At 43.4% G+C, this 15,698-nt stretch overlaps 1 protein-coding gene across 1 annotated transcript in view; it reads left to right on the plus strand.

Moving 5' to 3' along the window:
* Nucleotides 1-15,144, plus strand: part of LOC144762939 (uncharacterized) — a 35,518-nt gene extending 20,374 nt beyond the window's left edge. Inside the window, exon 4 of the mRNA XM_078648239.1 lies at nucleotides 12,281-15,144. Within this exon, the coding sequence (XP_078504365.1) occupies nucleotides 12,281-12,309 (29 nt within the window). The 3' untranslated portion in view covers nucleotides 12,310-15,144. The remainder of the gene's footprint in view (nucleotides 1-12,280) is intronic.
* The last annotated feature ends 554 nt before the right edge of the window (nucleotides 15,145-15,698 follow it).

Raw genomic sequence — 15,698 nt, forward strand, 5'->3', positions numbered from 1 at the left:
GGTGAGGATATAGTGCATATCCTTGTCCTGAAGAAGGAGCCCCTGCGCTCCGAAACATGTTGACACTCTGGTTGTAAATACCCTAATTCGTATTCAAACAACCCACTTTTGCACCTTTTTAACAATACCAGCCGAGGACATAATAAATAATTTTTTCCTACGTGCAAGGTATTTTTTAAGTAATTCACTTTCACCTCACTTCACTCACACTTTCCCTTAGTAAACACACCCCCTCACATAGTTCACTATCAAGTGCTCCTGCGTATTCGTGAGTCGTAGCACGCCGCATCCCGTAGAGGGGTGCGAAGGCCCCGATGATGAAGCATGACACCAAGGGGCCTGTTGGTGTGTGAGGGGCATTTAAACAACACTGTGTGCTCCCCATCACTTTAGGGACCACCGCCACTTTTTCTGGAGTGGATTCCACTTTGTTTGATCATAAAAAACATACTACCTTTGGTTACATTTTGGGCGCCATCTTGTAATGTTTAACCATCACTTAAATTGCATGAATTCCTTTCAACACAAAATGTGTTATATCATAGATATTTTCAGTTTAATGTACAAACTCCTCATTTATTCTAAGCCGCATAGTGCATTATTACCATATTATTAATATCACTTCAATGCAACACAGCAGGGCCGGTTCAGATGGCAACTGTCAATACCCTCTACTGCCGTCTGTAGGAAAATGCCCTTCTATTGGGGTACAAAAGGTGTTGGTCATCCCAGATATTTCAAACAGTCTTTACAGCCAAATTATGTTGGTAAAGCTGTGAAAATAGGATTAGATATCAATTCTCCTTGGTCCGTGGGTAAATCTACCCAGTGGACCACATCTAGTCATGCACTGTGGCAGTGGTGTCTACACACCACGGTGAATTGCCCATCTTATTGATGGTCTTGTCAAGTATTTTCAGTAGCACTCACTAATTTAATTGACCCTGTTTCTATGCGAAAACAATCATTACAGATAAGACAATAACTATAGATAGACACTGTTATGCATGTTTTGTGCATCCTGGGTCCCTAGCAGGGCCAGAATGGAAGTAATGCGCATCAGACGTTTCCCTGGTAGGCTGGAAGGGTGGGAGCCAGTTTTGCACCAGCGGGCGGTTTTGTTACTGGGGGCCAGTTTTGGGGCAGGGCTGCAATATCGGCTTCTAGTAACAAAAAGCAACAGTGTGTCACGCTTGCAAGCCCCACCCTGGGAGGCTGGTCTAACAAAACTGCCAGGGCTGCTTTATGCTCCCAGTCTGTCCTTGGGTCCCAGGTTGTTACTGGGGGGTGCACATGGTAGATGCTATTGTTTACCATTAAAGCCAGAATACTATATCATTCCAATTGAATAGCCAAGGTACACATTTGTACATACACTTTTGTAAACACTGTTCCAAAGAGGAATTTGTGGCTTTTGATCACAGCCACTGTGTACATTATGGCTGCTGGGAAAAGGTTTGTGAATACCAATGACTGAGGCAAATGGCCCTTGTGTGCTGAGCTTCAAAACCCATCTGCTATGCCATTCTCTACAGAATGTAAGATTAAATGCAAGCAGAGATGGCTGAAGTATTTGTTATTTTCTGCTCTGCTTTCAGTGTTCCTATCAATTTTAGATTTTTAGGTGTAATTTACAAGTTTGAAATAAGTAGATAATTCACCAGATCCAGGGGGTTAGCCTTCGTTGAACTCGTGCCCTCTATTTGTTATAGAAAGATAGCTTTCTAGCATGTTCGTGACCCGAAATCCAATATTATATTACACAACCTAGGGTCTGAATTGTAAAATTATGAAAAATATATCATTAGATAGTCAGCATATAATAATAATAATACAGCCATTTATAGAGTGCAAACAGCTACCTCCAGGGAGGGGGCCCAGCGCTATAGCAACAGGTGACGCATTAGAGTCCTAAAACGGCCCATATCCCTGGAGAAATACCTTAGGTTAAAAAGCCATGTTGCTTTCCTGAATTGCATTTCACCGCTAATCTGGTGCAAGGCATTGGGCATGGAATTCCATATCATGGAAGCCCCGTACATGAAAGATCTGCAACCTAACCGAGCTTTCTTAACTCGGGGGGTGGGGGAGGTGCAAAGAAGATTCTGGGAGTTAGACCTTAGTGACCGAGTCGGCTTATACGCACCTAATCTCCACTTCAGGTAACTGGGGCATGATCCATGTACCGCCCGAAAAGCTAAAGTTAAAGCCTTAAATTTAATTCTATTGGCTACCGGAGAGATATGCTGCCGAAATGGGACTCGTCTGATTAATCTCGCTGACGCATTTTGAACCATTTGTAGTTTCTTAACCAGTTAAGACAGAAGACCCAAATAAAGGCCGTTCGCGTAGTCGAGGCGAGAAGTAACTGTGGCATGGACTACTACCCGACGACAATTTTCGGGCAGTAGGTGTATGGATTTTCACAGGTTACTCAAACTGACGAAACACGCAGCTGTCTCCAGCTGAATTTGGGCCGAACAGGATAGATCAGTCTGCCATTTTACTCCCAAATTTTTAGCACTGCCAGCCTTGACAGGTGGGGGGCCCATTTCCTCCGGCCACCAAAAATCTGCAGCAGGGGGCCAAAGAACATCACTTCCGTTTTGTCGGCATTCAGCTTAAGTTTGTTGTTATTCATCCAGTAAGCAAAGTCTCTGAGACAACCCTTAAAGCTCCTGAAGGACTCTTCTGACTGATCCTTAAAGGGGAAAACCAACTGGGTGTCATCAGCGTAGGAAATCGCTTTCACAGCCCAGTTGGCTATAAGAGCAAATAAAGGGGCAAATATATGTTGAAAAGCAATGGGCTTAAGGCCGACCCCTGTGGTACCCCACACCATAGGTGTTTATGGTCAGACTGATATGGTTGTAGAGCCACCCTTTAAGTGAGCTTAAGAAGAAATGACTTCAGCCAGTCCAGGGCAGTACCCTCAAACCCAGTGTCCAAAAGACACAGAGCTAATATTGAGTGGTCTACCGTATAAAACGCTGCCCGTACCCGTTCCCGTAGCGGGAACGGGAGCCCCGAGCGAATATTACGCCGTAATAACTGGCGGTTGACGTGAAGCGACCACCAAAAGTAATTAAAAGGTGGACCAGAACTGCGTAAGAGGGTACGAAGAACCCCAGGTATGCCAGTAGGCACCGCAATGAAGATGTTAAGGCTGGCAGTGTCCAGCTGAGTGTGGCGAAGGAAATACCCCCAGCCCTGAAGAAATTGCCGACCATTTCTGATAGGCAATGAAACATGTTGGCTTCATATAACACAAAACGAAGCACAACGGCAAGGTTTTGGTTTTAATGGGAGTAGATACCCAGCATGGAATAAAGTTGTTCAGATAGCCAGGGTTATCTAACTCCACTTTTTAACGCATAGGATCACACTGAGTAGCGGTGTTGATACCGAGGGGGTAGATGCACAGGAGTGCTATAGGGATACACACCTTTTAAGTTGATTAGGATTTACTTGAAACATTTTTCCTATTTTCTATTTTTTGGATTTCTGGTGGGAAGGAGGCAATGATGAGAAAAGGAACATACTGACGAGAACCTGTCAGCAGTACCCTGGTGGTTGCTCCCGTGAGGTTCCTACCCACCATCCACACATTTTTCTCTGATTACTTTCTGATTTGGTCTGATGTATTTCTCTCTGTCTCCTTGCATGGGGTTGCATGAGGCTTGACTGAGAGTAGACACTATAGATATAGACACAGTTGGAGTGACACACATAGAATTTGCGAGGATGTTTTAATGATAGGCACACCTTGTTGTAACTTTTTCAGTGGGTGGGAGGTTAAGTGTAACTACACCAACGAGTCAACAAAGGATGTTGTAGAATATATTGCCTATGGAGATAAGGACCAGCCCCTGAATCTAGCGCCAATCTCACTGAGTCCGCCACCTCCAATAGCAATGTCTCTGTACTAAAACCAGCACGAAAGCCAGATTGGGTAAAGCTTTGCTCCTTTTGTGCTCCTTCAGCAGTTTATTGTACTGGTTCTGTTTTTAATTTATTTCTTAGTAATCTGCAGTCAGTTCAAAGGCAATGTTTAAAGGAGAGGTAAACATACTGCTAGTCTAATTTCTTGAGGCAGTCAGAACTGTTTCATACGTCAGCTCTTTGCACACACATTAATGTGGAATGGATTTCCACTCTATCACATTCCATCATCATTTTCAGTTTGCTCTTGATGATCTGATCACTGTGGGTCTGTGGGAACTGGGCAAATTAATATATGTATAATTGTTCCTTCGAAGGAATAAATGTAACATAATATATTCATATTGATACGTGCCTTTATGGTCGCTTATGGTGTAGTTTTTCAAATTGATCTGTTTTGCTGATCTGAGATTTTATATGCATGTCAGAAGGATACAGATGTCATACTTCGACTCATTCAGTAAACACTCCATATATTTATAAGCAAACCAATTACCATAAATTTATTTTTAACAAGCAAGATTCACAGTAAATATTGTGTTCCAATTTGATGGGTATATAATTGTTGAAAAATATTTCAGTACTTTTAGATTTGTCTCAGTGTGTGTATATATACAAAAATAATACCATTGTGTTATCCTTTCAAGTTGTATTACTTGATACCAAGGGAGGGTGAAAGATGTCTGTTTATTCTGAAAACTAATCACTGTGGGCCAGATGTATGAAATCATTTAGAATTTCTTAATGGACTGAATCGCTATTTCGGGCTGTTAAGAAATGCTATATGGCCTTTTCTTATGTCCTCAGGCCGTTTGTGAATCGCAAAATGCGATTTCTACTCAGTAGACATCGTATTTTGTGATAACCAAATAGGAAATCGCAAATAGTGGTTTCCTATTTGCGAGTTCCTAAGCATATGTACAAAGCATTCCTGAAACCGAAATTGACATTTAGGAAATGCAATTACCATCAACTCCAAGGCGATGGTAACCATGTGTGTTTTTTAAATACTATAGGCTCCGAGGGCATGTGTGTGCTTTACATGTGCAACACTTTTTTCAGGGGGATTTAGGAAATCGCAAATTAGGAAATGCAAAACCATTTGTACGTATTAGCCATTAGGCTCATGGGAACGAATGGTTTGGTATTTCCTAAATAGCGATTTCCCAATAGCGATTGCTACAAAGTAGGAATTGCTATTAGGAAATCGCTATTTTTGTGAATTCCATTTAGCATTTCCTAAATAGCTACTTCTTAGGATTCGCTAATTAGGAAATGCAAAATTTGAATTTCGTACATCTGGCCCTATATGACTGTTTTCATTTTAGTGTCACATGATTTATTTGTTTCTTTGCACAGGTGCAGTAGCATCAGGCTTCTTAAGTCTTCTTATCTGCTTGTTCTGATCAACAAGTTTTAGCCAGTGCCTCTGATTCTAAAAGACCTGCATTAGAACAGGAACACACCTTTGGATTTAAAAGCTGTTGTAGGTGTGTCCACATCATATGTGGACAGTGATACTCACAGAGTTGGATGGTGTGGCTTCTGGCAAAAGTGGAGGTTCCCAGCTTGTGTTTACGGTCAAACACAAAATTAAGTGGCTCAAATCTGACACAGTATGCCTTAATGACAATTTTTTCAAGAAACACATTTTCAAGTTTGCATAAACCTTTGCTAATGTTGCAAATAAATAACTTCGAAAACCCATGCAGAAGATGGGGAGCAGCTCATCTCTGAATAGTTTAGCAATTTGTACAACGATCAAAAAGTGATAACCAGATATTCTGCTTTAAAATATGGAAAACAAGTCAAAGGGACTTGATACACTGTACACACAATAATGTCTACGTTTCACTATGTTTTTGATGTAAGACTCTAGCAAGCTATGACAAAAAACACCATTGGAGTAGATAACCAGCCACATTATGGCTGATATTTTAGTCTGGCACCACCCTGTGGTGACATGGGCAAATTGCTAGTTCATCATGTATTTATCATGTGGATATAGCTCGATTACAGGATTGGGTCATCAGGTAGATGAGCAGCAATGCTTCTGATTGGGATTATGTTGGTTGCTTCCATTGTTGCATTTGACCCCAATTGTGCATATAGTCTAGACTTCCTTCAGTGAGAAAATAAGACATCACGCTTGTCAATAACAACGACTGCATCTTTTATGGGTTGTATGTGAGAATATCTATAGCAAAAATAGTGTCTGACATAAATATTGGGACCCAAATATTGTTTACAAAAATCTTGTTCCAGTAGATCTTCTATCAACAGTAATGGAGCAATATTTTTGTAAGTTATATTTAGGAAACGGGGCAAGAATTACAAAACCGCTGAAAGAGTGGAGCAAAATAGTTTGAAATAGTTGCTAAAACTGGATGGTCTGGTCTGGATTAAAATTTTTCTAAAGTTTCCAAACTTTTGCCTGGTGCTCCAACAACCTTAGAAGTACACTTCTAAGGCCCTCAGGAGAGGCACTTTGACACTAACAGGGTGTCGGGAAAAGGCCTACAGCAGGGTCCAGTCTAGGTCCATTTGCTATGAGCCATCTTGGAAATATACAAAAAAAACTTATGCAGTGTATTGTGTCCCTGTAGCCACCCAGGAGGTCAACCTACTGACTCTTGGATCCACGTCTTTGTCCCGTGTATACAAGTGGGAGCATGTCCAACTCTTCATGTCCCCTCACAGACCTAAAACAGCAGGTGCAATCTTTCTTCTGTTCTGATGGGGTGACTGGCATTAGCTAGTCGGTGGGGATGAATCCTGGGCACTCCTTAACCAAAGAACTTAAAGTTCCCAGGGCAACCCTGCCCACTTTTTCAGTATTTCCTGTTTGCCTTAGTACACATAGGCCCAACATTCCATGGACATTTTCAAGATGGCAAAAGTCTTCAACAATGCTAAACTTTGGCTCTGGGAGTTGTGGGTGTATAGAGGAGAGCACCATGGTAATCATTAGTGTCATCCAACATCTAACATCAACATCTAACACTAAAATCCAGTTTGAAGCAGGCCCTGTGCCTACAACAAACTAGGATACAGAAGTCTGGTAGGACAAAGGCAAGGCCCTACCTCATCCAGACAGGGGATAGTAATGTACTTTCATCCTAGTTTCTTCCTTTCAAGTGCACCAAAGTGCTGCATGTGGCTCAAAGAGATCTGTCACTCAGGATATGATACTTTGGTGTCAACAGGATGCCAACAACCCCCATCCTGAAGACTCTGCACAGCTCAGAGAAGTCACTCCTGCCTATGCAGGTAAACCTATTGAGTAGCTCCAGGTTGAATTCACACCTCATTCAAGGCTGAAGAAAGACTGGAAGCTAGCGGAGGCTAATTAGCCTTTGAAATCTCAGGTAAGTAAAGGGTAACTTTCTGAAAGTTCATTTTTGTTAATATGTATTAAAAATCCTACTTCGCAATTTAATTGGATTATTATTAAATATTAAAAATAGTGGTTTCATTATTTTTGTAGGTGGTCCCAATCCAGAGATACAGTATCAATATTTTAATATGTACTATTATTTTGTGCATAGGACAGCGATGCCTGCCAGAGTGAAAATAGCTTTTAAAGCATTGTCAGTATCCCACTTTTGAATACCATGCTTCATACCTTGTGGACTACAAGACTTACAAAGGGGTGACTTGCTAACATTTAAAAGGGAGGTTTTTACCGAGCCAAAAGGGTTATTTGAACAGGTTGAACAGCAGGTTTAGACTGCGTTACTAAGCTTCAAATGCAGGTTTGAAGTCATGTTTTTTTGTCGTCACACTTTGTGAGAAGTTGGCCTGATAGGTGATGTTTCCAATTCTGGAACCGCCTATTATCAGACCAAACAATCCCTTATGGTGTCTGGTTGTAAGTCAACCTTATTAGACAAGCTATCCTAGGGGTAGCATGGACTAAGCAGCCTAAAGGCTTAACTTAAGAGGTCGTGTTAAGCGAGCTGTTTTACCACATACAATCCTGTAATATCAAATGAAAGGACACCACACAAGTATATATTATAAAAATATATGTATTTATTACTAAAAACAATCCCCAGTATTCTTTATGAATAAAGGGGCACAAGCGTTAAATCAAAAGCACAGTTTAAACATACAAAGTTGCACAATTATGGATGAGGGCGGGTGGCCACTCAAACCATATACTAAACAAGTGGTATAAGAGATGCCACTCGAGCAGTGGTTAGGCCTAGGGCCTAGGGAATCGCTGGGAGCAGTCAGGACAAGCAATGCTGAAGTCGGGAATGGCCCTCGGGATTCGGGAGCAGTGCGGAAAGCGCACGCATGCACCAATGTTAACCAATGGTGCGTAAAAGTTGTAAAGTTAAAGTTTAAGGACACTTCCGCTGAACCTAGAGGAACAAAACTTAAGACACAGACCCTAGAGATGTGTACCAGTGTGGGAACACCGGCAGAGCAAAGTTACCTCACCCACAGGAAGCGGGTGCACAGGGTCGAAGTGGCGTCGGGTTTTGACACGCAGGTTCTTGGCGCTTGAAGCTGAAGATGCTGCAGGCGATGTGAAGGAGAAGTGTCTGGTGGATCCAAGGGTGGATCTGAAGTGGTGAAGACCTGAAAGCAGAGGGGACAGTGTTCAAAGTCACTGACCAGTGACCACCGTGGAACCAGATTGGAACCAGGCAAAGTCGGGTGCAAACAGGTGATGAGGTGTTGCTTCTCTCTGCAGCCACGTGGACACGAAGAGGTCAAGGACGTCCAGGAGTCGATCACGAGCTGTCCCTCGAAGGCTCTAGCTGATGGCAGTGTCGGCAACTCGATTGAAGCAAACAAGCCTTGGCTAATGCAAGCCACGGGGAAAGTGAAAAAGGCTTATTACTCGGACCAGCAAGGTCAGAGCGGGTACTCCTTTCTACAGGAGCGAGGGCAGGTCTGGAGCAACCAGACCCACAGTGTAAATTGTAGGTTTCGTCGCCAAGATGGCCGCTGACCACGTGACAAGCGGCCGGGATGGTGAGTCGAGTGGCACAAAGCAAAAGGGCCCCGCGCAGATCGTGGAGATGCTGGAGGGCTGATCTTTGGTGCAAATGCTGCTCGATTGTGAGGCTTCTCAAACCCCAAAGCACAGAGTCGAGGGTGCCTCGCGTGCTGTGCAGTCAGCGTCTCGGGGGTCTTTCAAGATGTCCGCTCCCACGTCTCTCGGTGCCTCCACGGGTCCCTTCTTTGCAGGGACTGTGGATCGGGCTGGGAGAAGTCTGGGAAGCTGGGTCTTGTCAGGCTCTGCACTCGGGCTCCGGCGGGAGGCGGCGGCAAAGCAGACGTCGAGGTGCTGGGTGGTGCCTGTGTTCACAGGGTGGCCCCTCCTAGGCCACAAGGGAGATGCTCTTCAGTCTTCTGTTCATCAGAATGTCGAAGTCCAGTCGTGTTCTTAGTTTAAAGGTGATTTCAGGATGATCTGAAGTGTCTTGGCACTGCTCCCACTCTTATTCGAATCTGGGGGGCTGGATTACCTGCTAGGTCCCCTCCTATGGGTGGGACCCAGGAAGTGGGTGGATACACCCCCTTCCTTTGATCCAGGCCGCCCCTGGCACGAGGGCTGGAGTGCCCCAGAACCGGTTTGGCCGGATTATGCAAGGGGCAGCCTTGTGCTCCCCATGCAGTGTCTGGTTTCTTTCAAACCTCCCTGCTACAATCCACTATCTCCTGTCTGAGGGGGTGTAACACCTCCCTGCAACAGGAAACCCTTTGTCCAGGCCCCATTTGGCTGAGTTTCGGTCAGCTTCAGGGGGTCAGACTCTTGTCTGTGGCAGAGGCATCCATTTTGTGGATCTAAGGTCCTTTTAGAAATTAACCGCATTTAAGTAAAGTAACATGTCTTACCCCTCTAGAGGGGTGGAATGCTATCCCCGTCGCCAGAACTGGCGAGGGGATAGTATTCCAAATCGTATGACACCTTACACGACATGTTTTGATAAAGCCAAACCAGAGTTGCTATATAACCGCGAGGATTATAAGGCACTTAAGAGTATATGGTATGGCGTTATCCTGAAACAGCTTAGGGAGTTGTTCCCGACAGCTGCAGACAGGCTCAGCTCATGCTAGAGCTCCATCTCACAGTAAACCACGCACTCTGCCTCCAGGATTGATGAGGCCTTCCATAGGAGTGGCTCACAGGTTTATATGTGTCCAGATATAGGTTTAGATATAGGTATAGGTATACTATACCTAAGTAAGGGGTGATTACACCACCTTACCCCAGCTGAGTGATCAGCCAGTTGTGTCAATTTAAGAACCAGCCAGGGGTGGCAAAAGATATGCTGCAGCCCCTGGTAGGCCTTGGTGGCCCCTATGCCCTGGGCACCTGTAGTGCATTATACAGGGGCTGACAAGGAGTCCATTTCCAATTGTGGTATTTACCTAGGGTACATGGAATCCATTTTACAGAGAGAGCAGATGGCCTGGGGCCCTGATTAGCAGGGAACCAGGTCAACTAAGTCAAAAAACCAGCTAAACACAGGCAAAAAATCTGGGGTAACCATAGTCAGGTAGCCACCTTCCTACACACTTGTGGACGGCACAGTAAGTGCTGCACTCCACAGGTGACATGTAACTTTCCATGACATAGGTGGAGTTTCTGCACCATATAATATGGCTTTGTAGGAGAGTTAAATTCACCAATAAAGGATTAGACCATTTCTACTTGTTTTACGGGTCAGAGCACACACGATGGGCACTGGACAGCAGTGCCCCAGTGTGCAGAGGCTAGAAACCAGCAATTCAATTCATCAAGAATTGGGGATGACCACACAAAAGGCTCATTTTCTCACACAAACTATTGATAGTTAGCATTCCAAATTGCAAATTGAGAGGACACTCATATCACACTCCTATCTAATTGCAAATCAGAATAGGTCTGTATGCCCCATTTTGTCAGTCAGAAATGCTTTTTGACTTGTAAAATGGGTTTAGTACATAGCAAAAAGCCATTTGCAGTTACAAACACTGTAAATTGCGACCTCAAATGGCTTGGTACATATCATCATATAGTTTGATCATATGATATTTAAGCACGGATATTCTAGCACAATTGAAGCATATCATTTATGGACTGAAAGATGGTAAGTGTTGTGAACTGATAGCATACCCAAATGTTGGATGAGTGTATTGGATGTGTGGTTGAGCATAGTTACTAGGAAAGAAATGACGGTCTTGCTTACATGGCCCAGAGGTTAGTCGAATCGCGCTCAATAAAGGTAATATTGCAAAAGTTGTGGAGTGGTGTGGCTCACTGGTTAGAGGCGGCAGACCCGTAAGCAGAGGACGGCCCGGGACCAGGGTTCGATTCCCGACGCGGCAGGGTCGTGGACCAGGGTCAGCGGGCTCCATAATTCTCGCCTCGGTGCCTACTCCAGTCAGGGACCACACTCGGCAACTCAGGGCATTAGCTTGCCTCATCTTCACAACGGCCCCCCAGACCGCCGGGGATGCTTGGTCGCACCTTAGAGATACCCATTAGGGACCATCTCTCAGGGTGAGCCAGGACGGGTGAGCCAGGACGGGTTCCCCAGCGGTCGAAGCGCGGAGATACTCCTCCGGGAGTTGATTCTAGCGCTATATAAACCCACAATTAAATTAAATTAAATTAAAGGCAGAACAACAGCCATTGAGGAACCTATAATTGATTTAACTCCCGCATTTCATAGCTGTTTAATTTCCACCAATTAATGATTTAATCAGACATACGCAGACGCTGTACTAGATAATATTTGTTGCTTGATATAAATGCCTCTAGAGGGTGATCTTGAATTAAAGTGCAGTGGTATCAATGCAGTAAGTGTTCTTCATTTGGAACAATCCTGCACATGTCTGGAGAAATTTGCAAACGCTCCAAGTACTCGAAACAGGGAATGCATGGTCAAGGTTGTAGGGTCCCTCAAAGGACAGAAGGAAAGAAGGCAGGAAGGATTGATGGATGAATGGGTGGATGGGTGAATGGATGGATAGATAGATCTTAGATGGATAGATGGATCTTAGGTTGCCTCTGTGAACAGTGAGTCCTATTGTGCTAATGGCTATAAAATGTCAATTTCTGTTGAATTTATATCATACGCTATAACTGCAGTAATGTAGGTCCTGCATTAAACAAAAAATGTTATGCAGTAAATATGTAGCTCTATTAAACGCTTAAATGTAATTTTAACTTGCACGCGGAATCATCGGATTCATAATCGGGGATCCCCTTATATATCTGTTATATTTAATATTGTCATTATATATCGTGTGGTGCTCATTCTTTTCATAAATACTTTATATACTCTGTTGCTAAATAATAACTTTCTTATCTTCTTTTGACCTGTGTTAGGGTCTTCAGCATTGGAAGTTACTCCCTAAAAAGAGATGAAGAAACTCAGAAAGCAGAAAAAAGTGTAAAGAGAGAAGAAGTGGGCACCCCAAAAATTGCATTCAACAAATCGCCTGCATTTTCAAGAGTGCTTGTAGGGTACCGTGAAGTGAGACATTGAAACTCGAGAGCTGGTGCCTTCGTGTGATTAAAGCCATAGCACAAGATTTCACCTTACTTTGGCAGTTATATAATCTCTTTATATGCCCTATATAACTTTTTATTGTACCTGTGAATCCTACCTCATGGGGTATGTTTGACTGCATTCTACAGCTTATCAAATGTTATTGGATATTTGCCAAGCACAATTATCATCAATCATATAATGCATATCCTTCCATTCGCCTGTTGGTGAGATGCAAGGGTTGATGGGTATCTTGGAAATAAAATAAGCAGAGAAAGTCCTTTACATTACCTTTAGCACAGATTTTCTGGGTCAGACAAAATTCTAAGTTGACCAGGTATTTCTGCTGCATCTGAATCAGCTGCAAAAAAATATATAGAATAGGACGCATATAATTTCCATTTAAAAAGGTAAGTTCAAGTGGAATGTGGAGCTCTTAACATTGATGACTTGAAGCAACTGCATTTTAAAAGACATTGGCAAAGTCAGTAGGTCTGGTTTTAATACACTAAAGTGCCTGGGGAGTGCAGAATATAGACTTAGTCAACAGGAGAGAATGGTATGAAATAGACAGTATAGACCTGAAAGAAGAACACACTCACACACACTCATACACACAAAGGGCCCATGAGATGGTTGTATCGGACAACATAGTAATTTGTTCCATATTATGTATTGTGTGTTTAACATTATGTACTGGCTGTATCAATTGCAATGAAATAATTTCAATCATACACTTAGACCAGCCACAGGGTCTCATTATGAATTGACTGATTTGTGGGATGTGGATATTGGGGGCTGGATTTTCGGATTCTGGATGGAATCCCCTATCAACTGATGAGCATCACAAGTTATTTCACTCACAATGGAGAGTAACAAGAAGGAGCTCGCATACCGGGCACTTTACCACATGAAATTCACCCTTGTAGATCGAATAAGGGGCCAACACTGGAAGAAGTGCACTGGGTTAGAAGGTAGGGGTGTGCGTGGTGGGAGGAGAATACAGCAGGGCTGAACAATGCTAGGGGTAGAAATATATATACCCCTGCTCTGCAGAAGAAGGGCAGCCAGGAGTCACGCTCGACCTCTGCCAAAAACCACTGCCCCCACTTTAACCAGATAAGGATCTGCCAAGTCCAGTGCTTCCACACCTGTAGGTACTGGATCTGATATGTGCAGACCCTGTAATCCTGGGTCTGGAACCACCGGGTCACCTTTTGCCTCCCAGAGCCCTGTCTCTACCAGAGCCTAGGGTTATTTGCCCCAGCTTTCACTACACTTAACACCTACCACTCATTTTGAATCGCAATTGTATCTTCCCTAGGTGCATATTTATCCAGTCTAGGCTCCTGCCCCTCCTTCCCGCTGTGCCAGCCTCCCTTTCTTGGTTCGCTGCTATCCATTACGACGGCACTTGTTGTTCCTTCACAATTCTTGTACTTTCTTCCTGAGATGCAAGTCTCTCCTCCTGGGAGCCACTCCTCTCTTCCCATGCTCCCAGTTCTTCCTTCCCTGGGCACCTTGAGGAATAGAGGCCACTTGTCTTGCTGATCACAATATCTTCCTGGACCTTGATCTTCCCCCAGATGCTACTCTTCAGGCTCATACTGATGCTGATGATTGGGGGCCATTTGGCAGCACCAAACAATCCTGGCAATTAGAGCCCAGAAATATCAAAACTGAATAGTAGATGGTCAATGGACAGACTAGAAACATGGAGTGAATGAGGAAGGGTGGTACTCCTTCCAAGAGTCCTGAGCCCAAGAACTCACCTTCCACACACAGCACTCAAACCCTCCAGTGTTAACTTTCGTCATCTCTTAACCACTCAAGAGGTTGAACATTTGTTATACTATCTGGTATTGTACAAAGAATTTGCAAGTGATTCATAAAAAATATTTAACCTCATGTTTTAATATAAAAATTGTCTACGCTTTAACTAAAAAGTAAAAAGGGTTGATACGCAGGATGACGGTTGTGCGAGTCCCACAGGGCAGTGGCCCTAGAATTAAAATAGAAACCTTCACTGGACACAATCTAAAGTCAAACCTGTAAAGGTTTATTTTAAAATTACAGAAGTCAAAATGGTTAGTTATTCAGAATCATAATCAGCATCTATAATCAATCAAATGCAAATGTGATAAGATCAATATAAGTTCTACCTCCAAATAGGTGAATGGTCAATTCAGTTTAAAAGCAAAGAAAAGTCTCACTATGAAATCAATTGACAGACATGGAGTCTACTTTCGAGAAAGTAAGTGAAAAGTCTGGCACATATCCCAACAAGCATTTGCAATGCAATAGGTCTCGCATTAGGAAAGTTTGAGCTATTGATATGGTAAATGACACATTTTTTATTTATGTTTTTTTTTAAATAACGTAATTAATAGCTTTGTCATTTACAATGCCAATAGTTATAACTTTCACAAATGTGACACCTATAGCATTGGTAATGCAACATGTTTTGTATTTACGTGACTTACATGTGTTGATATTACAAATAACAATGGCTTTTATTTCTTTTTAATAATTAATACTTAAAAGTGATTCTAATTTATAAAGGCAATAGCTTAAACTTTTGTAAATAACTTTTGTGAAGATTATGTTCAGTGTATTTTATTGTGACGAAAATCCAAGAACAGAAGTGAAATATTAACATCTTTTTGTGACATTTGTAATAAAGCTTGAAACATTGAGAGAACATATTTGAACCAGTGATGCTGTGGTGGTGCTGAGTGATGCTGTGGTTGCGCTGAGTGATGCTGTGGTTGCGCTGAGTGATGCAGTGGTTGCGCGGAAAGTAAAGTGTGCCATACTGCGATTTCTACAATAGTTAATTGTGGATGCGTTAACAATTGATGTGTGCACTGATGGCTGGTGGTGTGTGTGCCTGTAGAAATGGTGCACTGATGGCTGGTGGTGTGTGTGCCTGGTGGAAGTGTGCACTGACGGTTGGTGGTGTGTGTGCCTGGTGGAAGTGTGCACTGACGGCTGGTATTGTGTGTGCTTGGTGAAAGCGTGCACTGACAGCTGGTGGTGTGTGCCTGGCTAAAGCGTGCACTGACGGCTGGTGGTGTGTGCCTGGCTAAAGCGTGTACTGACGGATGGTGGTGTGCGCCTGATGGAAGCGTGCAGTGAAGGCTGGTGGTGTGTGCCTGGTGAAAGAGTGCACTGACGGCTGGTGAAGTGTGCCTGGTGAAAGCGTGCACTGACGGCTGGTGGTGTGTGTGTGTGTGCTTGATGAAAGCGTGCACT

This window comes from Lissotriton helveticus, chromosome 6 (assembly GCF_964261635.1).
Source record: "Lissotriton helveticus chromosome 6, aLisHel1.1, whole genome shotgun sequence".
Taxonomy (NCBI): Eukaryota; Metazoa; Chordata; class Amphibia; order Caudata; family Salamandridae; genus Lissotriton; species Lissotriton helveticus.